Source organism: Sander vitreus, chromosome 14 (assembly GCF_031162955.1).
Source record: "Sander vitreus isolate 19-12246 chromosome 14, sanVit1, whole genome shotgun sequence".
In the NCBI taxonomy this organism is placed as follows: Eukaryota; Metazoa; Chordata; class Actinopteri; order Perciformes; family Percidae; genus Sander; species Sander vitreus.
The window spans coordinates 16,344,191-16,369,736 of NC_135868.1; the positions used below are offsets into that span (position 1 = coordinate 16,344,191).

A 25,546-nucleotide genomic window follows, 5' to 3' on the forward strand; every position below is an offset into this window, starting at 1 on the left:
TGTCCTGTGAAAACAAAAATATCAACTTTTCTCAAGCGGAAAACAGCCCTATGTTTAGCATTGTGACGATGCACTTTAAGATAAACCAATGGGGGTTTTGAATGTTTGTTTAAATCAAAAATCACCAAATTTAGAGATACATAGTTTAACTGGACAGTGACAATATGTTTTATACATATATATTTTTTTTTATATGTATAGCAATTTAAAAAAGGCACAGTGAATGGAGTGAACTAAACTAAACTCATAGACACAGTAATGAAACAAAAAATATACAAAAACATGTTAAAATAGATAAGAAAATCAGATAAATACAAAACAGGCAGTAAATACAGATTATGACTAAAAGTCCAACTACGTTTAAACTCATGTCATTAAATACACTATATTGGATGAAACACAGAAGGTCTGGTGGTATCATCAGCTGAGGTCTAAACAGTACGTGTAGAAATGGCCTTGCTTGACATCAGTGGAGACACTGCGATCATCAGGACACATTCAACACTGAGCTGCCAGCCACAGAAGAGTCAGGATGAGAAGGACATGGAGCTATTCAAAGAGCGGAGTTAATGAATTTGACTTTTGATGAGACATTGTTAATTACCATGGATTGCAGTGAGATGGGTTGGCACAGGGATTGAAAATGTGTTGCATGCAGATTAAAGACTACATTTTAGCACAAGCATCATAAAATGACTCAATCTGAGTCATCTGTGTTCTATATTTATGTTATAGAATAATACAGTGTAAAATGACTACAACTATTACGTGACTGTTACATGGATGTTTGCAGAAAACTGAATTCAAATCCTGGTTCCAAATGGCTTACTATATTATCAAACGTAATTAGCAGCAAAGCAGCTGCTCTGAAAAATGTAGATCAGCAGACGTGGGTGGGAGTGAAGTCTTTTTTTGTCCGTTTTAGTTTTTGAAACATATATTTGGGTATTTTGTTTTTCTGATTTTCTTGTGATCTTTGCCAGGTGAACCCAGACAAAATAAGGGACTGTTACATTGCATGGTTTTTCGTGTATTGATTATGACATTTTTGTTCAGATATTTCTCTCTCTCCACTAATATTCCTTTCTAACAACAACTTAATAATAACAAAACCTTTCTAAATATCATATATGACTTCATCAGGGTTTGCACAGGTAAAATAAAGTCCTTGCATAAGCCCCTGACTCTACAGTGGCTGCCAAGCAGACCATGCTGCCAGGCTGCATACCTCTCCTGACAAGCTCCACCAATCAAATATAGTTATGTTAAGGTTCGTCATAGACCTTTTTCACGACAGATATTTTAACTTGTCATAATAGGAAAAGCACAGCAAACACCGTTCTTTGCCACCCCCCTTAATTTACTGTTCACGGTCAAATTTGACGGAACAGTTTTAACTGCTCTTATTTTAACATAAATACCAATAAAAATGACAAAAAAGTATTTTTAATAGAACATTTATTCTAAAAAGAACCTTATTAGAACATTAACATCTAAAACATGTGTGTGTCTCCAGAATATAGTCCCGAGCCTCTATTACTGTCATTCGCCTCTTCATGTTGTTTGCAGAGTAAAATGAGGGCAAAGCAACATGAAAACTGCTTATATAGTGTCTGTGTAGATATGATGTTGTTCTCGTGAAGGGAGGGGCACATAGCACAAGAAAGAAGTAGATATTGATACATTGTTTGATTTGGAATGTTCTCCTCGTGGGGGGAGGGGCACATAAGCATGGGAAAGAAGTGGGTTCACACTAAACAGCTTTGGGAAAGGTGTGTTCCATGTGAGCGAAGGACATGTGAAGAGGAGTAGTAGAAGGAGTATGTGAAAGAGATGGGTTCCTATAATTTACACAAGATTGATTTGTTTGGCAGGTGTGGTTCACATTGGGGGAGAAGTACATTAGTTCAAGAAAACACTGGGGCTCCCATAATTTACTCTAAGCTCTCTTGTGGAAAGTATGATTCATGTGTAGAATGGGCACACAAGCACAGGAAAGTTGTAGGAGTGTGTGTTTGGAGATGTCTTTCATCTCCTGGATGAAAATTATACTCTTTCCCATTCATTTCCTATGGCGGTCATTTTTGACCGTAAACAAAAAAAGTGTGACCAAGTTGAATAAATCACTCAAAATTCAAAGAAAGTAGTCCCAATGAATTGTATGTGTTCAAATGCCTTTTGTGAAGGATATCATAAGGTATTGAGGCAATCTGATGAAAAATGCCATATTTATAGTACAGGGAATGTGTAAATCGGTCATTTTTGACCAGAACATTGTTAGAAGGTTAACAATGGCTCAATTCCATCAAGTGTCCCAGTAAGCTATTTCAGTGAGTCAGCATGAACACCAGGGCCTCTCCTAAGTGGAGTGCAGCCATCATTAATGTTTTTGAATACACCTGTGCTTTTCCTACTATGACATGTCAACATGTCTGCCGTGAAAAAGGTCTATTAGAACTAAAGTTTTTATTTATGGCTGGAACAGCACAGGTGGATGGCTCTCTGTCATTTAAGTGTGCCAGTATACACAAAAGCAGGGCCCTGAAACCAGCACACCTAAATCTAATTCAGTCAATAATATTATTAGTTGCACCTGTGTTACAAAATGTTGGCCAAATGTACTGAGGACAAGAACATCGTACTATTACAGTATCCGTATGACCTTAAAGGCCCTACACACTCAAACTACACCCACACAGGGTGTTTTCACTTTGCCTAATTAGACCTCTCCTCAGGACTGTGTGGGTGCACATGAACTGAGCTTGACTGACATCAGCCTTCCTTTGTACTTACCTGTAAGGACTTGTAAGAACATTTTCGTTTTAGGCCTTTTTCACAGCAGATATTTTGACTTAGTAGGAAAAGTACAGATGTTACTAATAACTTAAAAGATGGCACTGTTCTAGTCAGTGACCCAGTAAGCTATGACAGTGAACCAGCATCCCAGGACCTTAAGACTGAAGGCAGGGGTGGAAGGAAACTAAGTAGGTTACATTTACTCAAGTACTGTACTCCAAGGTGGCTTTTATTTAGCTTAAGAAGTAGGAGAATGTTCTCAACCCTTAAAGGAACACTTAACCCTTCAGGTTATTAGGAAATATAACTGTATAATTCAAAATCACCAAAATTAGAGATGCATGGTTTTCACTGGACAGGAAGGGTATGAAAAAATGTAATCTGAAAAGTAACTTAAGCTGTCAGATAAATGTAGTGGAGTAAGTAACAGAACATGTAAATAATCAAGTAAAGTACAATAACTATTATAGTTTGCCCTATCCTGTTTCCACAGATTTATGTTATATTACAAGAGTAAACATTGTATCATCCCCTTGTTGTAACAGTACAGGATGGACATTGATGAGGCTGGTTGCATTGGATCGCCCTCTAGCTGTGGATCTTGAGAACACCTGTGAAGATATTTCATTCTGGATATGTAACTCATACTCTAGTATGTCTGCAGCCCTGTCTACAAAACCTGCAATATCAGAGGTGAAAGAAGTATTTAGATCCTTTACTTAAGTACAAGTAGCACTTCAACATGGTAAAAATACTCCATTACAAGTAAAGGCCTGCGTTCAAAATCTTGCCTAAGTAAAATGTACTTAAAGTATTAAAAGTTATGCAGCTTGGACCCTTTCAGTGTATATTATTACATGTATATGTGTAGTATATTAGTATAGGTATCTTGAAAAAAAAATAAAGCAGATGGCTGCACTAGAATTATGAAAAATGTGGCTTTTTATTTTGAAAATACTAAAGCAAGTGGATTTGCATTGAAAACTGGTTGGAATATTCTTATAGCACTGGCAGATAATGAATAATACTTAAATAACTTGATAAGAGCGAGTTTCTTTTTACTAAATAATCCATCATGTTTTAGAAGCTGTTTATATCTTTTGTATTAAAAATAACCTGCAAAGTAATACCTGAATGGTAAAAGCTTTCAAATAAATGTAGTTCAGTAAAAAGTACAATATTTCCTTCTGAAATGTACTGGGGTATAAACTAACAAAAAATGGAAATCATCAAGTGCCTCAGAATTGTACTTAATTAATAACTGAGTAAATTTACTCAAATACTGTACTGTACTGTACTTAGTGCCACTTTATACTTCTACTCCACTACATTTCAGAGGGGAAATGGTGTACTTTTCACTTAGCTACATTTATTGGACAGTCATAGTTACTTAGATTGCAGATTATTCTTCAAATAAAACATATGATCAGCTTCTAAAACATAATGCATTGTTCAGTGGGGGAAAAAAAACTCTTTCTAATCAAGTCTATTTGGCTTGGAATCCTTTACATTTTTCTTTTCTTCTAAAAAGAGAGAAAACAAATCTGCCATTGTAGTATGAATATTTCATTGAAAACAACTTTCTAAAATCGATTTTTTTCATAACTCTGTCCCAACATGCCTTATTATTTAAGATACAAATGTCATTTTTTAGTAAAGTAAGTTGATTTAAGTTATAAACAGCACTGCACTGTGAAATAAGGTTTTTAGGACTCAAAATGTGTTTATAACACTTTGAAAAGGGCAATTTGTCAGTACATAAGATTTTAAATGTAAGACTTTTTTTACATTGTTGTATTGCTATTTTTATTTCAATAAAGGAGTAGCCTACCTCTTCCACCACTACAGGTTTAGTTACATATGCAGTATTCATAATGCAGGAGTGACAGAGAAGTTGTGGGTGTGTGTCTGCAGGTTGAAGCCTTCATATGATAGTGTTACACATCTCTAATAGAGTCTTGGTTCCTGGATCTGGCGTCCACAGATGCGAGTGTTTCCTTCCTTTAATCAGACGCAGGGTTTGCGTCAGGTCACGTCTCGGTGCTGTAATCCCAGTGACTGCCACGGTGAATACGACCAAAAAAGATCTTTGTAATTTCCCCCTAAATCTTCCCAAGACCCCACAATCAAAACAAATTGACCACGCGTGCTTTTTCCCGCAGCAATGACGTCACGTGAGCCCTCCCATTCCCCCGCAAGTAAACAGAAAACATTGGGGAAAACGTTCATGTCAGCCGCCAAACGAGTGTTTGATGCGGGGAATTTGCTGTGAGATATTAAAGCAGACGTTAATGTTTCCCGTGTGTTTTAAGCTAACTTGGGAGGGATTTGGGGCCAGCTGACTCGCGCTGGAGCGATGAAGGGAGAGGCGGAAGTGAAGTCACTTGACAGACCGTCCATGTTGTTATTGTTATTTTGGTAGCCCTGTGATGAGACGGGCTGGGGAGCCGTTGGTGTCCGAGACAACTGTTAACGTCACTGCAGGCCGCCCTGGACCGACACCTACCCTCACCACTACCACCTCCTCACTGACCCAGAGACAGGAGCCTCGCTGACGGCTGGGGTGGGGGGGAGGGGGTGAGGACCCAGCTCCAGCTCCAGCTCCAGCTCGGCTCCTACACTCCAGCCGACCAAAAATAAAACGGCGACAAAAACAATAACGGCGTTCGTCAAACGGCTCGACTGGTGTCTGTGCGGTTTGTAGCAGGGGCGTGCCGCAGCAGACATGAACGGTATCACCAAGGGCCGGTTCGAGGTATGACAGAGGGAGTGGACCACCAACGGTTCAACTGTTTGTTTCTAGTAGACGTAGTCGTAGACTCTTTTTTGTGTGTGTGTGTGTGTGTGTGTGTGTGTGTGTGTGTGTGTGTGTGTGTGCGCGCGTGCGTGCGTGCGTGCGCGTGTGTGTGCGTGTGCATGTGTGTGTAATCGACCGTGCTCCTAATTTTACATGCAGTCGGGAGCCGAGGCGTTTTGTTGGTCAAGGGTAATCCGAAATCCTGTTATTGTCCTGCCGCACCATGTAGACAGCGACAACATGAAGCTCAGGACTGCGGGACAGGAGGGCTGTGGCTGAGGATAGTCAATATATCAGGGCCGAGGCTGGCTGGCACTGTCGCTTGAGGTTACAGGCTTTCACGAGGGGGGGACTGGGGCTGCAGATGGAGAGTAATGCTGTAAATAAAAGCAGTGTATAGCAGCATTCAATTAGTTATCACTTGGGTTTGGCACTGTGACACCTCCAGTGATACCTGTGAAGGAGGTAGGGCTGCTTTCGGAGAGTCACACTAATATTATAGTATATAACATGATGAGAACTATGAATGGCCATGTGTCCTCACACAACCTTTCCATATATCCATGTTAATTTGCAGGAAGGTGGTTACACACCCCTGTGCTTAACTGCAGTGGTGGAAGAAGTATTTAGATTTTTTACTTAAGTAGCAATACCTCAAGGTAGAAAACACTTAACTAAAGTAAAAGTCCTGCATTCAACATTTTACTAAACTCATAATGCAGGCAGAATGATCCCTGCCAGTGTTATATTGCTGTATGCTATTACTGACACATTATTGTGTATGTAGAATCTTCATGTTGTTGCAGGTTGAGGTATAAGATCATTACATTACTTTATATACTGTTATAGGTATAGGTAGTTTAATCAATAACAATACATCATATTCATCATCGTATTTTAAAAGATGATGATCTGCTTTGCATTTGTAAAGTGACCAGTAACTACAGCTGTTAAATAATTGAAGTAAGCAGTAAAATATGTGCCTCTGAAATGTAGTGGAGTTAAAGTATAAAGTAGCATGGAATGTGAATAATCATGTAAAGAATATGTACCTCAGCAACTGCACTTATACAGTTATTGAGGAAACCTACTTGGTAACTTTCCACCATTGCTCAGCTGCATGACGTTTTACAGATTGCTTTGAAGTGCAGCTTAGCTCGCATGCCTTCAATTCATGTGTATTACCTGTAGTAAAATAATAACACTGTTTTGCTGTGTCAACGTTTTCTTCATCATTGTGCACACCTCCAGTCCAACTGGTTTAAAGTTGCCTGAGCTGTGATCGTTGTTATCTGAAATATCATTCACAAATTGTTGAGATGCTTTAGAGTTTACTTGACTACTTGACTTTCTCCGTCAGGTGTTCAGCACGCTGTAAGCTTGTCAGTATTATGAATGTATTTGTCTACGTGTGAGTGGATGAGAAAAGGAGTGGTAGTGGCGCTGATGTGAGTTGCCATATCAGTGGATTTCTCAACATAGCTGTAAGCTTCTTAGACGCAGATGAAAACCATTGTGTGGTGGGAAACAAGCTGGTGTGGCTATGTGTGTTAGAAGAGTAGGGGGAAGACAAGAGTAGGCTTGGGAGGGTTGACAATAGCCTAAGACGATGATGAGATCATGAGATGATGCTTTATAATGAACATGTGGCACAAGCCCACTTGTAGTTGTTGTATTGAAGGCCAACATTTGAGCACATAACATGACCCATATGTAATGTCTGCATGGTTGCTTCAATGTGGCAACTCTAAACCATGCAAGACATGCAAGTTCTGAGACCAGATTTGCATAGTCACCCAGTTGTACACTGTCTAGGAGTAGAGTATGACTGCAGAGAGGAACTCCCTGCTTGGGAATGCTGCTCTGCTGGCACAGGAAACGAGGGAAACAGAATGCTGAGGTGATAACTTTAATGAAGCATGCATACAAGAGATGAACCTTGCTTTCATAATGTCATAACTATGGCTGGGATCACACACCAACTACTGTGTCCATGACATTCCACTTGGCAACTTCTCCACCGGGGTGTGGATTACTTTTGACTTTGTGCCTGACATGCAAATAAAATGTATATCAAATAGGGCTGCAACTGACGATTATTTACATTATCGATTAATAGATTTATTTTTAAATTAATTTATTAATGGTTTAGTCTATAAATAATAGTTCATGTTTTTGCATGGCCAGCAGTCCAAAATCTAATCAATTTACGTTGATATTAGAGCTGCAATGATAACTATTTGGATTGGTCAAGCGGTAATCGGTTAATCGTGAAAGTACATTTTTAAGCAAAAATTGAAATTTTTCTGTGGTTCCAGCTTCAAAGATGTGAGAATGTTCTTGTCACATTCTATAGTAAACTGAATATACAAAACAAGATATTTGATGAGCTCTATGAAATTATGCCGAGCACTTTTCACAGTTTTATGATGTTTTATAGACCAAACAACTAATCAATTAATCAAACAGTAAACATCAGAATAAAGCTGGGGTAGGCAGTTTTCTGGAAAAGGCAAAAAAAACTGCAAGAATTTAAAAGTACAGCCCTTCTCCTGCAGCTCTCCCCTCTCTACATACATAAACCTGCACGAGTACTAGTCATTATCCCAATCCTGATTGTGATCCTAAAGCCGTTATATAGCAGCAATTCTATGAGAATTACTGACCTGTTTTCTTAACAAACTTGTAGGCCTGTAAACCCTTTCAGATGACATAGGCTACTGTGATTCGAGGCTCTAGCTAGCTACATACTGTTAACTACGGTTGGCTATGGTTAACAGAAGGCTAAACTATAAGATTTTCTCTCCATCTCTGAAACGCTTTGCTGATATTGACACGTGTTTTATTGCATTTATTGTCAGACTCTTTTAGACTCTCTTTCTTTGATAAGCCTGTCTTCCTTCTTTTGGGTTGCTTTGCAGTGTAGGCAGTTGTTGCCATTGCTGGAATAGTAACTTTTTTAGCAGGATTTTCCATTATTGAATCAGGCTTTCACCATCTGAAGGGACATGCACGTGCATCTGCATTTATAGAACAGCCAATAGGAACACCCTCTCTCTGAAATTACCTTTGATTGGTCAAAGTCTCCTGTCAGGGACTAGATTTTCTAAAGCCTGAAAAGAGAGCCAAGAGGAGCTGCAGCAGTCTAGTTTTCTCTCAGTCCACTTGAATTACAATATGCTGAAAGGTTATTATGGAATTTTTGCCTGCCTACCTCAGCTTTATTTGATAATAAAAATAATTGTCAATGACAGCCCTATATGATATAAAAGATACAACAATAGCAAATATTTGTTATTTTTCACTGAAAAATTACTTCAATGATTGTTTCAGCAGTAATCAAAAATGTCTAAATGTGAATTGTAAGTACTTTCAATGTCTGGCAAGTCTGGACAGTACCAGACTAGATGGCATTACACAGTAAAAGTTATCTTTCAGTTTGCAACCCTAACCCTATTTTGCGTATGTTCTTTGCCAATTCCATCTTGTATAAAGGTTTAGGTTGTCTACAGTAAACTGTGTGTAACTATGTGTCTGTTGAAGGAAAGGTTAAAGGTGAGTGATGTTACAGAGGTGGTTTGGAATTAAGTCTAAATTTAGTCCTAAATCCTAAGCCACCTCTGGCTTTAGAGAGAGTCACTGAGTCAATATACTGTAGCACTTGTCTCTTCCTACCATTCAGTATGCACAGTATTGTACAATTAAGGTCAATTTACTTTCAGTTTACTCAATTGATATGGTTCAATATCTGAAATTGAAAGCCATATTATGATGATAAACCCAACCCTCATGGGTAGATTGTAAACATTTGTTATTCAGTACAGGGGTATGTGGGAACCAATGATGAAAAAGGTTTTCACTATATCCCAGAGCTATTATTGGATATAGTTAATGAATCGGTTCAGATCAGGTTCAAAGCTCTTTTTCTGCTGTGTTGTTACCTGAGCATAGATGTTAAAATTCAAACCAGCTTAGTTAATCTTTTGCTGGACCTCTTTTGTCTTTTGGACCACATTTTCTCTCAAATGGCCTCTACTTCCTCCCTCCCTCCCTCTCACTCCTCTCTTTTCACTCTCTGATTTTAATTACTTTTGTACCTATTTTTTCTCTATTTCTTGACTGTTGCAGCGTTCTTTGTTTGCCTCTTTCTCTTACTTCCTCCTGCTCCCCTCTTTCTCCCATCTTCCCTCTCCTTTATTGCGTTCTCTTTCGAGGAGCTTGCATCTGTCATGCAGCTAGCTGGAGCCAAGACGTTTTTCAGAATCAACCTTTGCTGCTCCTGTGCTTTACCCTCGCTCCCTTTGAGTTTTTACATTGCAGTGTTTGTGTTTCCGTGTGAAACAGCAGGGAGTCCCCCCTCATTAAATATGGTTTCTGGGTCTTTGAGGATACAATTGTATCACTGGCAGGATGCATGTCTGCAGAGGCACAGCGAATGTGGGTGTTTGACGTAATTTAAATTCATGGCTGAATAGAGCCCACCTGATCTAGAATGTTCTGACTCTGTTCTTAACAGAGAGGACTTAAATCACCTGCAAGCGAGTAAGTGTATGTATGTGTGTGTGTGTGTGTGTGTGTGTGTGTGTGTGTGTGTATGTGTCCCACTCAGCAGATGGCCAGACATCCAGCGAGTAGACTAATTGAGATAAGCATGCCAACAAGCTGACCAGGCTAACAGAATTATAAGCTTGTAAGGAGGGGATGTGGGAAGCCAAATGTAGCTCTGGCTTGTCTATTAGCATTGCTCAAGGAAGTAACTGGAAAGATGTAAGGTTCTATTTGTATTAAAGGATAGGTTCACATAAACCTAACTCAGATGCTCATATGTACTTTGAAAGTGTTATTGGTTGACGTATCACTCCTCTTGTCAATACTGGCTGCAAAGAGATCCATTCCATTTGTAAAGCATTTTCAATGTAAGTGATGGAGGACAAAACTCACAGTCCTGTTTCTGTCCAAAAATGATTTATTATTCAAGTATGAGCTAGAAAAAATAATTGGGCATTTCATACTAAAATGACTACCTAACGATACCCATTTCATCTGACTAACTCAGACTGCCGAAGCCTCATATTATTGTAGCTTTAGCTGAACTTTGGAATGTTTTTACACATAATTGGCATATGGATTTTGTCGCCCCTCACTTACATTGTAATTGCACACAGAAAATGGATCTGAGTATTACACTGGATGATGAGGAATGGGACAAAATCTGTAGGAATATTAAAACTATGCCACGCGATGTGAGGGTGCGCCTTATTCAGTTCAAGATTATGCATCGCTTCAATTGGACTTCCTCCAGATTGTTTAGAATTGGTCTGAAAAACACACCAAATTGTTGGAAATGTAAGACAGAGGACGGCCAATTACTTCATGTCCTATGGTCTTGTGATAACGTCCAGGAATTTTGGACCAGGATACAGGATAACCTATGTCGGATTGCAGGGACCCAGGTTTCATTCAGCCCAAGATTATTTGTTCTGGGAGATGGGTCAATCCTAAGAGGGATGGATAAGCACATAAGAAGCTGGGTCCAGACTAGTTTAATGATAGCCAGACAGATTATTTTAAGGGGATGGAGGAATGAAGGGGTGCCTTCAATCCAGCACTAGGCTTGTGAGATGGCATTTGAAAAACTGTCATATAAACGGTTTGCCAGATTGGATGTGTAGAAAATGGGGGAAGCACCTGAGCTTTTTGGAGGGCTCCTAAGAAGCTTTGTGCTGGGGAGAGACGTGTATGATGGGCTTATGGTGTTGTCATTCATACATATGTTTATTTGGTTTATGGTTTATTGTCGATTTTGTTATTTGGTTGTATGGTTTTAAATATTGTAGTTACTATGTCATCTTTTCTTGATTTTTGTTGGGGTGGGTGGTGATGACGAAGGGGGGGGGGGGAGATAATGTTGCAAATTGTATGTTTTGTATGTTGTTTAAAAAAGAAATAAAGAACAAAGAAGTAAAATTAAAGTGACAAACAGTGCTTTTTATGTACACAAACAAACAAACACACATACACACACACTCATTGTTATAGTTCACTGTTGTTATAGTTTTATCTTGTGTTTCTCGGCAGGTGTTCTCAAACAGCGATGAAGCCCCCATTAACAAAAAGCTCCCCAAAGAGCTTCTTCTCAGGTAAGATTACATACACACACAAAATACAGCATAACATACAGTATCCTAGGACAAGGGCTTAGGTCAAATAAATCTGACATCCCACACACCCTCACATGTTCATCCTCCACACTGATTTATATGTGTGTGTGTGTGTGTGTGTGTGTGTGTGTGTGTGTGTGTGTGTGTGTGTGTGTGTGTGTGTGTGTGGTGTGTGCGCGTGCTTGTGTGGGCCTATGCAAACTGTACGTCTGTGTATGTGTGCTATAAATAGCTCATCTTAGCTAGTGGGGAATTCCGCAGTGCTGTGCTCTTCTGCTGCTCCAGCTGTGCTCCACAGAGACTATCAGTACACACATTATCAGCAGCACTACTTTCACTGGTGGACAAAAAACACGTACTCACAGGCACTCGCTAGCTACAGCACATGACCTACTGTCACATGTGTCATGTTGAGACACTTACACAACATCAGCTGTGAGGAAGACCCATTGTTATGTTAATCTTGTTTTTAAACGAGGAAAGTGGGTTGACTGGAGCTATTGGTTTTTGTATTTTAAATGTTGTTATGCCCTGTCACCATAGTATACAGGGAGGGACATTATGCTGTCCAAGGTGTAATGGACACTGCCGTGAGTCCGAGATCACGGAGAAACAATAGAACTGAAAAATTCTCCTGCTGCCCGAAGTCACTGGTGTGGCTTTCTCTCTCCTATTGTGGCATAGCCGTCAGTGCTGAACCTTAAAAATCAAAAGTTGAATCATAGATTCAGAGAACCGTGACACCCCTAGTTTAACATTATATACTGGATTGTTAATATCTGTTGAAGTTTTGACCAATTTGTTGCTGCATTTAAAAGGTTTACACTTGAAACTTGAAAGTTGCTGGTGCACGATTTATTATTTTAATAATTAAAAACAATTTAGTAAATTTATATTTATGTATTTGTTACATTTTGTTTTGAAAGCAAAGTTTAAGTCAGGCCTGATGTTGCCTTACACATAAAAGAATGGTCCCAGTCACTTTCACACAGTGAGGCGTACAGCTTATGAATTTAACACTGGTATTGGATCGGTACTCGGTATTGGGCGATACTCAAAGCCCAGGCATTGTTATCTGTATCGGTATTGGGACTAAAACAAAAAAGTGCGATGCATCCCTAGTTAATAGGACTCTACACAGGACTCACCAAATCGGACTGACTGAATATGAATAACAGAATACTTCTGTGGTCGGTAAAAGGCCTTTGCACATAATGGAAAGTCAGATTGCGTTAATTCTGACAGTCAATCAATGATCAGCGTCACAGCCATTAACCGATTATTAGAACGGAGATCGATAAGCGCCTGCTTGATTGGTACACTGGTGGCCTGCAATCACTCCAAAGACTGTGTGTGTGTGTGTGTGTGTGTGTGTGTGTGTGTGTGTGTGTGTGTGTGTGTGTGTGTGTGTGCGCGCGCGCACATGTGTGCATGCAGCGCGTTTTCGATGTGCGTATGTGTCTTTGCATTGCTTTGTCGATTGTGTGCATGTATACTCCCTGATACAAGACCCGGTATAGAATATACAGACATGTCCCAACATGCCCTGGCCAAACGCACATCAAAACAGCCTTTGTCTGCATCTATATGAAGGAAACAATGGCCAGCTCCTGTTTCCTAGGGTTAAAAGGACATTCAGACCCCAGCTGCACTCAAAGCTTTGACACCATGACAATTCCCTGAATACCTCACATTTTCTATAGATTGGCCCTTTAAGGCACTTCTATGAGCAGTAACCATTTAAGCACTGGGAATTCAGACAAAGCATACATGTTTGTTGTATGTTTTATGTATGTGTGCATATTATACGTTTTTCTGTCTGTGGCCTTGCCTCTCTGAGTGCCAGATATTACTCATTGGCAGATTAATGGATTGAGCTGACCCAGTAGCCTGCTGCATGCAGCCCTTTGTGGCTGACCGCCCCACAGCTCAAACACGGGAGGTCTGTGGGGCTCTCCTGCTACCAACCAAACACCACAGGGGCTGGTTCTTTTTTCTATCGACACAGAAAACACATATATTGAATCACACAAAAGGAAAGATATTCAAAAATAAAGTTTAGTTAAAAACTGATTGCTATATCTGAGAGTCATAGGTGACAAACTCATGCTCTTTTTTTGTCTCTCTTTCTAGAATATTTTCCTATCTAGATGTGGTTACACTCTGTAGGTGTGGTCAAGTGTCCAAGGTAAGCGTTTCCCTCTCTACACCTCGAAAGCACCCACTGTGGATTAACACACTCGTTTTAATAATGGATTGATGTAATTCTAAACTATGGTATGGTTAAATTAAAACCGGCTTAACATTATTGAATTCTCTAGAAGTGTCTTTAATATAGTGCCATCTGCTGGTTATGTGTAAGTGGACCACTGTTAAGCTATAGTGCACTGCAGTTGAAAGCCATTTATGAATGAGCTATATGTGAATAATAACAAGGGCTTGGCACATGGACTGTAAATGCAGAGCTGTGGTGGCAGCTTCTTCTACAACAGATCCAATGCACTTCCATTAGGAAAATGTTATTTCTCTGTACAAAGTACAGGTTTTTAATCTTGGGGTAGTTTATCTCTTGTCTGCTGAGCTTCATGCAGCTGTTCTGTGTACCTACATTTCCAATCATTAGTATGATCCGTCAACCGGCTACAGTAAAAAAAAAACACAAAAAAACAAATAGCCACGGTAATTTCCTAGAGCCCAGGGTGAGATTTTTAGGTGTCTGGTTTTGTGTGATCAACAGTCTAAAACTCAGTTTTCAATGATTTAAAACAGAGCAAAGCAGCAAGTCCTCACATTAGAGAGGCAGCAGCTTGTGCAACCTGCTTCATGAACAAAGAAACAGAAAGTGGGCATAATTAATGCACCAAACCATAGAGGTTGACCCACTATGTTCATTAATTCCTCCCACATGTTATGATAACAGACACACACACTTCTGTCTGACCCACATGTCTGTCTCTCTCTGTCCACAACTTGTCTGTCGCCCTCTCAGGCGTGGAATGTCCTGGCCCTAGATGGCAGTAACTGGCAGAAGATTGACTTGTTCAACTTCCAGACAGACATAGAGGTGAGGGTTGCATTTATGAGAGAGAATAAGTGTGTGTGTGTGTGTGTGTGTGTGTGTGTGTGTGTGTGTGTGTGCGTGCGTGCCTATATGTGCTGCACATTTGTTCTTGTTGAGTAGCATTATCCAGCCCAAGGCTTAACGTTGGGTCGGTAGGCTTTGGTGCCGACTGTGACGTCACAGCTGATCCTCTGTCCTGTGGCCCAAGTCATAACGCTCTCTTTCCTTTCAATCCATCTTTCTCTCTCTCTCTCTCTCTCTCTCTCTCTCAGGGGCGGGTGGTGGAGAACATTTCGAAGCGTTGTGGAGGCTTCCTGAGGCAGCTGAGCCTCAGGGGCTGCCTGAGCGTGGGAGATGCCGCCATGAAGTGAGATTGTCATTGTCACTAGTATAAATAATTGTGCCTCTTGACTTTTACCAAAAGTCATTTTTTTGTTGGTTTGATTACTTGCTGTTTTTGTTAAAAGTAATTATGTTAAAAGTTTAAGTGGCTTGGGCCTCTTCATTCCCAGGGGACTCCGTGCTAGAATCTCTTTTTTGTGATTCCATTTAGTCTCACTTTACTGTGTGTACACACACACACACACACACACACACACACTAAACAAAAGAGGAACAATAGGAGTGTCATTTTGTTTTGTTTTTTACATGAAACTGTTCATGCACATATAAGCAACTGATTTAAAGAAATACAAGTTCTTAAAAAAAAAGGAAAGGAAATGTACAGTAGCTGTACAACAACCTCCCAAGGGCCTGTAAATGACTGTTAATTGGCTCCTGAACAACTCCCAGCATCTGACTTCTTATGTATTCAAAGAAGTGACTTCTGAGTAATTCCCCTTGTCCCTTTCTATTGTTCAACTGTTTCCCAGGACATTTGCTCAGAACTGCAGAAACATCGAAGTGTTGAACCTAAACGGCTGCACCAAGATCACAGACAGCACCTGTCTCAGCCTCAGCAAGTTTTGCTACAAACTCAAACAGCTAGATCTCACCTCCTGTGTGTCCATCAGCAACCACTCTCTCAAGGCCCTCAGGTAGCACCCGCACACTTGTCATTACCCTGGTAACCCAAACCCATATAACATAACCCCTATTATCAACAATACAATTCCTCCTCAAGCCCTCACACACAATATGTAATAATATAATATAAGACATATCTCCATTGGGCTCACATGTCCTGTGTGTTTTGTTTTGTTTTGTTTTTATCTTGTGTGTGGATGCTCAGCGATGGCTGCAGAATGCTGGAGATGTTGAACCTGTCATGGTGTGACCAGATCACACGTGATGGCATTGAGGCTCTGGCTAGAGGCTGCAATGGTTTACGAGCACTGTTCCTCAGAGGCTGCACACAGGTACAGTTATTTTATTTTGACCATTTCCAGAGTGCTTTTATGCCATGTTGAAATAACATTTTTGAGTTACAGTTCCATAAGGACATAATTATGGCGCTTCTTTTTTTTTAAAACAAATGTTCACTATGAAATACCAAGATTTCTTAAAAGGAGTAGATTGGTTAAGACATTTTACCTGTTTTTTTATCTTCCCTTGCATCAAGATGTTGTTACTTGCTGCCATAGGACAGTGTTCACTACAGTTTACTGTAAACAGGGTCCTCTGGTGGTGAAGACAGCTCACACTATGCTTCAGCTGAGGAAAAAATGTAAAACAAATGGTAAAACTCTAAACAAATACCCATATATTCCCTGATTATTTAATACAAAAACCAAGACCACAATATACACAAAACGCCACACTTCTTCCCCATTGCTGAAAAATTGAAGCAGGCCTTACTCAAGAAATATGTGCCCTTTTCCCTACCTACTGTTCCCAACACAGTACATTTTCCATTCAATTTTTTTTACTTAATGGTTGTTTTTTTTGTTGATGTAGTGGTTTGTGTCAGGCTGGCATTTTCTTTTTCTGCTGCCTCTGTAGAGCCAATATATTCTTCAGGCTGTGTGTTCAGTTGTTGTCTTTTTTTCTTTTAAACCAAAGTCTAGTCTATTTTGCCTGGAAAAATACCATGAAACCCCCATGAATCATCTTTTGGGGCTCACAGTACAGTAGTCACATGAGAATTGATTTAACTCATTGGAAAAAGATGGTGTAATCGAGGAAAGGTTTTTTCCCATCAACACACACAATCACGGACACATACAGTACAAATTGAGCTTGGTGTTTGATTAACAATATTGTGCATTTTCTTTATTTAACCCAGCTGGAAGATGGAGCATTGAAACACCTTCAGAAACACTGCCCAGAACTCACCACCATCAATATGCAGTCTTGTACAGTAAGGCATTTGGTTGTGGGGTGGGGGGAGATAGAGACCAATAATAATACATGAGGGATGTGTCTGTATGCCTCTGTGTTTTTGTAATTTTGTCTTCTGTTGCCTCCAGCAGATAACAGATGAAGGCCTGGTCAGTCTGTGCCGAGGCTGCCACAAGCTACAGATCCTTTGTGTGTCTGGCTGCAGTAACATCACTGACGCCTCCCTCACTGCAATGGGACTCAACTGTCCCCGACTCAAGTAAGAAAAACACACCTGTCCCCCCATCTTTCACAAGGACAACAGCTTGCTTCAGTATCCACAAAATATCCTTCTCAGGGCATGTGATTAGTGTCATTTCTAAAAATGGACTAGAATCAACATAAATATTTAAAATGTTAGCTGCTTGAAATGCCAGACTACACAGAAAGTCTCTTTTTTTTTTATTCAGTGTTGTCCTTCCAAGGGCTTGTAAACATGTTAAAGTTTTGAGAGACAGATACATCAGGGCTGTCACTATACGACAAACAAAACGAAGAAGGTCCCATACTGTCTAAAGCTTGGAAATACAATATTTCATTGGACAGACAAAGTTAAGATCTGACAAGGATCTCAGGTCTGATTCAAACCCATACCCAATTTCTGGCTAATGGTTTTGATTAAAACCATACCCTCCAATTAGCTTTTACAAGTTGTGTGTGTGTGTGTGTGTGTGTGTGTGTGTGTGTGTTCTCAGGATCCTTGAAGCTGCACGATGCTCCCATGTTACGGATGCTGGGTTCACTGTACTGGCCAGAGTGAGTTTCATTTTGCTCTCTTTGTCCTGTTTTCTCTTCTGTGAACCTTTTCTTGGGTAATCCATTTCCCCTCTATCTGTGCGTTTGATATAATGATTTCTGTTTTTCTTCACAGAATTGTCATGAGCTTGAAAAAATGGACTTAGAAGAATGTATTTTGGTAGGACAAAAAACAAGTTTTCCTTATTCATTCCCAACATCATGCTCATGGTATTTATATATGTTGAATCTGGAATCATTCTTGGCTTTGATTGATTTGTCTGGTTAGAGATGGATTGTAGGAAGGGTATGTTTCCAGCCAAGAGGGAGAGTGAGCAGTCCAATGACTTCAGTATTTAAATTTATTTTGACAGAAAGCAGAGAGGGAGACAGAAAAGGAGTGACGCAGGAGAAAAGGTTTTAGCGGGTTACAAAACTTGACACGAACATGCAACACATGCTTCCACAAACTGTGATTTAAGGCTCAACTGTCTCTAGACATGTAAAAACAGTTTGATCAACAAGCATTTCCTCTCCTCAGGTGACAGATAACACTCTGGTTCAGCTGTCTATCCACTGCCCTCGCCTGCAAGCACTGGTAAACATTTACATTTGAAGTTCAGATTTTGTGCCAGGATCTGCCATCCCCTGTGTGCATGGTTATTGAGCTTTAATCCATCTATCTGTGTGCCTTATGCCAACCCTATTTGCTGTGTCCCGGCCAGTCCCTGTCCCACTGCGAGCTGATCACAGATGATGGCATTAGAGCTCTGAGCAGCAGTACCTGTGGCCAAGAGCGCCTCACCGTGGTGGAGCTGGACAACTGCCCCCTCATTACTGATGTGACCCTGGAGCACCTGAAGAGCTGCCATCGACTGGAGCGCATTGAGCTCTATGACTGTCAGCAAGTCACCAGGGCTGGCATCAAACGCATCCGGGTCAGTGAAGTGTGGCTTGGATCACTGACTTCCTAAAATCGCTTCTCTGCTGTTATTCTCTACCTTATTTCTCTAAAAAAAAGCATACACTGTAATTTATACCCAAATTAAAGAAATAGTTTAATTTGCATAGAATAAGAGGAGAAGATCAATACCACTCGCATACAGTATAACAGTATTAATCTTCTCATCTAACTCTCCACAAGTTAGTGAATAAGTGTATTTCCCAAAGCGTTAATCTATTCCTTTTAGGAGAAATTGAACGGTCAACTGGCTACAGGAGAGAATCCTGCTCACATGCATACATATGCATGTCTTTTGTGTCTTTTTATACTTTTGTATTAACACACCTCTTCCTTACACAGGCCCACCTTCCAGAGATCAAGGTCCACGCCTACTTTGCCCCAGTGACACCTCCTCCATCTGTACATGGAGGTGGCCAGCGTCTGTGCCGCTGCTGCATCATCCTCTGACAGTGGAGGGCCAGAGGAGGCCACCTCTGTCTGCAGGTCCTACTGATCTGATATGGGCTGAAATGGGATGGGGGGGGGCGGGGGTAGGGGAGAGGAGGGGCTGGACCCACTCACTGCTCCTGATCACAGATCAAAACATAGACTGATCGCCCCTGATCAGTTGAACCCGACCCTCCTCTCTCCTTTTGCTCAGCAGTCAGGATTGCAACAGTCCTGGGTTTGGGCGTGAGGGTTGGGTGGAAAGAACATGGATGGATGGACTCGCAATTTTTCTCTCTCTATCTCATTCTCTCCTTCTCACTGTAAAGGCAAAAAACAGGTTCTCCACTCCATCCTGCACTTCACATCCCTGACAAGAGATGATATTGTCATCTTGGACAACAGTTTGCTCCCTGTGGAGTATCGTAACCAATCACACGACACCTCTATGTGACCATCTGTGATTCATTCTGCTTTGACCAATAAACATGCAGCATGGAGCGAGAGGAGAGCTGGGTTGTAGATAATGCAGATCTTCTGGATATAAACAGTGAAGCTTTGGCACGGCCAGCTCAAATCTCTAGTGTGGAAGAGCTGAGAAGAAACAGGAAGTACAGAATGGGACATGTGACATATGACATATTTGTGCATCTGAGAAACTTATGTTGAGATTTAGATTCTGTATGTACAGAGAATGTTTTGCAATGGAAAAAAAGAAATCACACTTATGGCAACTCACTCAAAATTGGGGTAGGCCAACAAAAAAAAAACATTTTTTTTCAGTGCTTATTGTAATTGTCCATGCCTGTCTATGCAGAGAGGGATATGTGTTTGCCATTCTTTTTGAAATAGAAAAGAAGCAACTGTTGCTGTTTAACAAAAAAAGGACCTATGATTCATACCCTCAGCGTCTAAAAAAGCATAATGTTGACTCTGTATGTTGCTCTGATGAGTGGCCTCTCCTGTGTACTGTGTGGTTATGTTGGCTTTTAGGCCCTGATCCAATCCTGTCAGTAGCCCTGTGCAATAGCTCCTATACTTGACCACTTAAGCATTTGTTTACATCCTGGATTAGGTCAGCACCACAGACAAACTTGTTTACATCAGTAGGTTTCCAGTCTCCCTACTATTCAGAGTGAATTTAGAAACACTGATACAACTGTGGTATACCCACTGTTTTTAACTGGACTGCGAAGGCCATTATTCAGATGTATTGCTGTGTGTATTTGGATATTAATCAGGGCTAACGTTGGTGCAACTTTGCTTCAAAATTATATTAAAATTTGCTTAAAGCTGAGATAATAGTTATTATAAGGTCAGCAAGGGCACCTCAACTTTTTGACAATCACATGAGTTATGTATTTGAAAGTTAACTTACTGTAGTTGGCAATGTACTGATGATGTAGGATATAATTAATTGTCTGTATTCAATATACTCCCCTAATGCCCCAAGCAGCACATTAGAGAGGATTAAGAAATAGCATTTGACAATCGAATGTATTAAATTGATCAGCACCAAATTTCCACTCATCCAGTTCTACAAAACCTGTGTGACAACAGAGATGTGATATGCAGTGACTGGAAAGCCCCAAAACCAAAAGGTTTTTTTCACTCTATACAGACACTCCTTCCAATCAACAGGCTCTCAACATTATATGGCTTGTCATGCAGAGAAACACATATATGGGGCATGAAATACCACTTCTTAAAGCACTGAAAATACAACAAAACAGAAGCAGGTCGCAATTTTGCGCTAAAGAAGAGACTGGCAAGTGCTGTGTAGTGCTAAGTGCTCAAAGACCGGGGAGATTGGCAGGACAGTGGATAGGACTGAAACAGGGAGAGCAGACAAAGACGAAGAAAGATTCAGATGGATACATAGCTGACTTGACTGGCTGTGATACTAATGCCCTCTCTTCGACATCTGTTTTAACAGTTTTATGTTTAAGAAAATAAATAAATAAATGAAAAAATAAGTGAACTAAAGAATAAATAAAAGTGACTAATAGTAAATGTGCTTTGTCTCTCTAGTGTGAGATTTTGTCTCTCATTCTCTATAAGCAAACTGTCTCTGTTTATAATAAAATGCGGCAAACTGCATACCGGCTACACCGCAGCTCAACCGCTAGATGTCACCCAAGAGCGGTGTAGACGGCAGACACACCCACACAAACAGTGCTGTTTGTTCGATTCATGACTATTACAGAAAACAGGAATTATCTAGCCATTAGTAATGCCAAAAGATAATTCGACTTAGTTAGTGTATCTCTCGCTCTATTTAAGCACAAGTGCGGTCCACTGTAACGTTACACTTAATATTTCGCCATTTACAACAGGCATTATGCTGGCTAGCTGTGCGGTTCTCGAAGACCCTGATCGTTCATCGGTTGCTTCGCCTGGTGAATTCTGTGAATTGCAGTCACCGGCAGCGCGCAAGCTTATTGAGCCAGCGCCTCTTAACGGGTTTAGCGGGAGCGGCGATTATTCCTGGAGAAAGAGAAACCAGTTGCCGCGGGACTGGATCTGAGCCCCTATTGTTGAAGTTTGGTGCAACTTTACCGCTAAAGGAATCGACAGCTGAACGCTCGGCAGACTTCCCAGCCCGTGGGCATGGAATAGAAAAGCGGAGTGGAGCCAGGCGTTAGGCCTGCGGATAACTAACGTTAGCTAGCTGAGCTAGCTGATGGGAAGCAGTCTATCCTTGTTTGGGTCGCTGTGCTAACTAGCTTGGTGCTATTTTTGCTAGCATAACAATTAGCCAACCAGGGTTGCTGGCTTGTTTTGATGTTGATATATTGAAGGAACCTGCTGGGGTCCACTGCACTTGTTTCCTGAACTTTCTCGAAGTTTTAAGTTAACCTTCTGAGCTAACATTGTATAATAAGGAAGCTAACAGTTAGCGAGCTTCGTCTTTGTCGTTGTTTTGAGCAGTGGGATGCATTGTGTGTTAAAATAATCTGTAACGTTATATTTATTTTGTAAAAAGGAATTGCATGTTGATGCTCAAACATCAGTTCGACACAGTCCAGACCGCAAAGTCTATCTGTCCCTCCAAGTTACAATTGAAATAGTTTTCGGTCCTTTAGTCCCAGTCCCACCGACCGCTGTCTCCTGTCTTTGGCCGACTTCAGTGGCTGGCCACACGGCACCGAGTGCCCAATGGAGGAACATGACAACATGGACTATTTTTACCAGCAGGTAGTGCAGAAAGATGTTACCCGTAGGTTGCAGGTCGGACAGGACCTCATTGACTACCTGAATGACCCGCACCGGTCCCCGGACGTGGAGCAGGACAAACCCCGGCTGGATAAGACCATAGACGAGCTAACGGGATGGGTGAACTCCAGCAATTTCAAGGTGAGAGATCTTGGCCAGTCATCGTATGAGGTTATCGCAATATGATTGCAGCAGTCCCCTTCTCGGCCTGTTCATGACTTATTTACTAAGTGAGCTGGAAGAGAGAGAGTGGGGTAACGTTAATGGGAATTTTATGTCATTTGCCAAGAGGTTGGTTTCCACGCGACGAACCTTAGCAGAGATTAGGCATTTTAAACGAGCTGTCATCACCTGAGTGGTATGTAGAGAGAAATCGTATCTTATTTAAAACAGAGCTAATCAAACTGGTAGCCCATTTTCATATCTGACCTCAGCCAAGTCAGAGGATACACATATTGCATACAGCGCTCTATCTCCATCTACTTACGAAACCTAGAAAAAGCTAAAGGACATGTTTGTTTTTGCCAACCTAGTAGTCTATTTCTAGATCACAAGAGGCAGACATATTTAAATGTCATGCCAGTGACAGAGTAGGACATTTGCAGGGCAGAGTTTATATTGTGGTATTGGCTGAGACTCTGTGTCTGTGTTGAGGGGGACCCCATTGTCAGGACTGCCGACTACTGTAGCACTGGATGGGATGGGGGAGGGGTTAGCAGACTCATTGTGTACCCTATGCTTTCTCTCCAAGTCATGGCGTTTATTGTCATATGCACAGTTAAAAACAAATTTTCCTGTACAATAAAATTCTTCATTTGCCTTCATCTGTGAATGCCATTTACAAGAAAACATGAGGTATAAAGAAATACAATAAAAACTATGTAAAATATACAATATAATATCCCTCGTTCATATATCTCTCGCTCTCTCTTTTTCTCCCCCCCCCCCTCTATCTCAGACACACACAATGTGTGTGTGTGTGTGTGTGTGTGTGTGTGTGTGGAGGAGGCCTTTTTGGCCTTGTCTTTGCCTCAGAAACGCTGGAATGTGACATTTTTGCCAAGTTATCACACCGATCCAGACAGCAAGTCAAAACAGTCTGAAATCTCTTTCCAAGGCGCTGTAAAAATTGACTCCCAAATCTCTTTTTGGACTGATTAAAACTGTCTATACTGATATGCAGGACTCAGCTAGACTGTAAGAGTGTGTTCAGCTTAATGAAAGCATCCTCTCTTGGGATCTCCTTCTAGTGGTAGAAAATGTTCATTTTACACAGTCCCATGATCTGGTTTTGCATCTAACTACCTCAAAACTAATTTGAGAAAACTGTAGACATTCATAGAAATAGTAAAAAAATGTTTGGTGATGGCGCAGTGGATATAACACACATGCCTTTGGTGTGGGAGATCTGGGTTCGATTCCCACTGCAATACATCAGCCAATGTGTCCCTGAGCAAAACACTTAACCCCTAGTTGCTCCAGAGGCGTGCAACCTCTGATATATAGCGATTGTAAATCGCTTTGGATAAAAGCGTCCGCTAAATGACATGTAATGTTTGTAGTTTACTTAAAGATCAATTGAAAAATAAATGTGGTTACATGATGCATCCTCTCAAATTAGTGACCAGACCCAACTTGTTTGATGTAAATACGTGAACTATTGCCACCTCTTAAATCAACCCCATAACAATTACATCTCAAGCTGTAACAAGCTAACGTGTCCCTTTGTTCAGATTTGTTCCTTTATGTTGATGACACATTAGGTAACTTGAGCTCAGTATCTGACCGTGATGAGCGAGCGAGTGAGTGAGTTGTGACCCCCAGAGGCCTTGACAGCAGGCTTTTAGTGATGCGGATTTGCTCCCTGTCGGCAAAAGGGCAGAGGGGTAAGCTGTAAGCAAGATGCTGAGTCAGCACAGAGAGAAGGATGAATGGAGAGATGATGCAAAGTTGAAAAGCAGTGGATAATGAAGGAGTTAGAGGGGGAATCCAGAACTGGAGTGATAAATGGGGTAAGGGTAGGTTAGAGCTGGGCGATATGAAGATATATATTGTCACAACAATATAAAAATGTTTATCATATATATATATATATATATATATATATATATATATATATATATATATATATATGTTTCTTTATTTGAATAAACCAGCGGCAGAACTGCGTTACGGGATCGCCCAGCCCTATGGTAGGTGAGTGGAAAACACAAGTCAGGACTCATAAATACATTACATGTTCGGAGAAGGCGACTGTTACACCAAAGTTCCCCTTTTTTGAAATGGATAACGTATTGCATTTTGCCTGTCTGTCCCCTTGGCCCTCTTCATCACTCTATTTCACTTGTGTCCTTGTTTGGGTCTTTTTTTATTTTGACAATGAGTCAATTTTACGTTCTGATTTCTTTCCTTGTTCCCTCGTATACTTTGCTCTCACAACATTATAGAAGCCCCTGCGCTTACGTGAGAAATGTAAACAGAGGGCATTAATATTGTATGCTGTATTTATGGGCAGCAGAGCCAGACCCTGACTGTACTGATCGAGGGTTGATACTGCTAACAGGCTTCCCTGTTCCTTTTGTTTGAATTAAGATGAAGTGTCAAAATATGCTTAATTATTTTTACGCTCAACCCTTGATAAAATATGTATCACAATGCAGGCTTTAGGATACAATACGCAAACGCTCCGTACAGTCAGCATTTACCGGTTAAATGTATCCACTGCTGCGTTATGTTATTGTAAACCATTTTTGTGTTAGTCTGATGTTCCTAAACCCTTCCTGCAGGTGCTTTATAGTAGAAACCTTCAAGTGAAAATAATTGATTGCAGCTTTTATATTTTTTTTGGGTGCTTTATTATCAGTAGATAAGTGTTATCAGTGGTTATGAGAAGAACTGCAGCTGCTTATTGCAGTTTGGTAAAATCTCAGAGCTCAAATACAGAAAATTAAGGTATATGTTGTCTTTCCCATTCTGTTTCCTTTATCCTCAGTAGTCACGCACCACCCTTAGTGGAGCTGGGGCTAGGTGAAAATCCTGTTATGATTCTGTTACTACACAAAAAAACAAAC

General features: G+C 40.7%; 2 protein-coding genes across 11 annotated transcripts in view; both read left to right on the forward strand.

Annotated features, from left to right (window-relative positions):
* The first annotated feature begins 4,985 nt into the window (after positions 1-4,985).
* On the forward strand, positions 4,986-19,632 carry fbxl2 (F-box and leucine-rich repeat protein 2). Of its 2 annotated transcripts, none has more exons than XM_078267702.1 (14): positions 4,986-5,551; positions 11,672-11,733; positions 13,888-13,942; positions 14,744-14,818; positions 15,088-15,182; positions 15,688-15,852; positions 16,047-16,173; positions 17,040-17,114; positions 17,224-17,354; positions 17,830-17,890; positions 18,006-18,050; positions 18,411-18,467; positions 18,595-18,807; positions 19,173-19,632. In XM_078267702.1, exons 1-14 carry the CDS (start codon positions 5,522-5,524, stop codon positions 19,278-19,280), a joined length of 1,299 nt encoding a protein of 432 aa, XP_078123828.1. In that variant the 5' UTR covers positions 4,986-5,521; the 3' UTR covers positions 19,281-19,632. The 2 variants fall into 2 exon arrangements, with proteins under 2 accessions (XP_078123828.1, XP_078123829.1); XM_078267703.1 differs by having other exon boundaries at positions 4,987-5,551; positions 17,227-17,354.
* A 2,010-nt stretch (positions 19,633-21,642) lies between these two features.
* Positions 21,643-25,546, forward strand: part of clasp2 (cytoplasmic linker associated protein 2) — a 64,077-nt gene continuing 60,173 nt past the window's right edge. For 5 of the 9 annotated variants that reach the window (XM_078268513.1, XM_078268515.1, XM_078268514.1 and 2 more), the window contains exon 1: positions 21,644-22,616. In XM_078268513.1, the coding sequence (XP_078124639.1) occupies positions 22,419-22,616 (198 nt within the window). In that variant the 5' untranslated portion in view covers positions 21,644-22,418. Of the gene's footprint in view, positions 22,617-25,546 lie in introns of all 9 variants that reach the window. The other 4 variants (XM_078268510.1, XM_078268512.1, XM_078268511.1 and 1 more) reach the window with 2 other exon arrangements.

Bases quoted from the DNA above. Each gene is read 5' to 3' on its own strand.
- fbxl2 (XM_078267702.1), top strand. From the start codon at position 5,522: ATGAACGGTATCACCAAGGGCCGGTTCGAG. The intron at 13,943-14,743 runs GTAAGCGTTTCC...TCGCCCTCTCAG, and splicing joins GGTGTGGTCAAGTGTCCAAG to GCGTGGAATGTCCTGGCCCT. The intron at 15,183-15,687 runs GTGAGATTGTCA...ACTGTTTCCCAG, and splicing joins GTGGGAGATGCCGCCATGAA to GACATTTGCTCAGAACTGCA.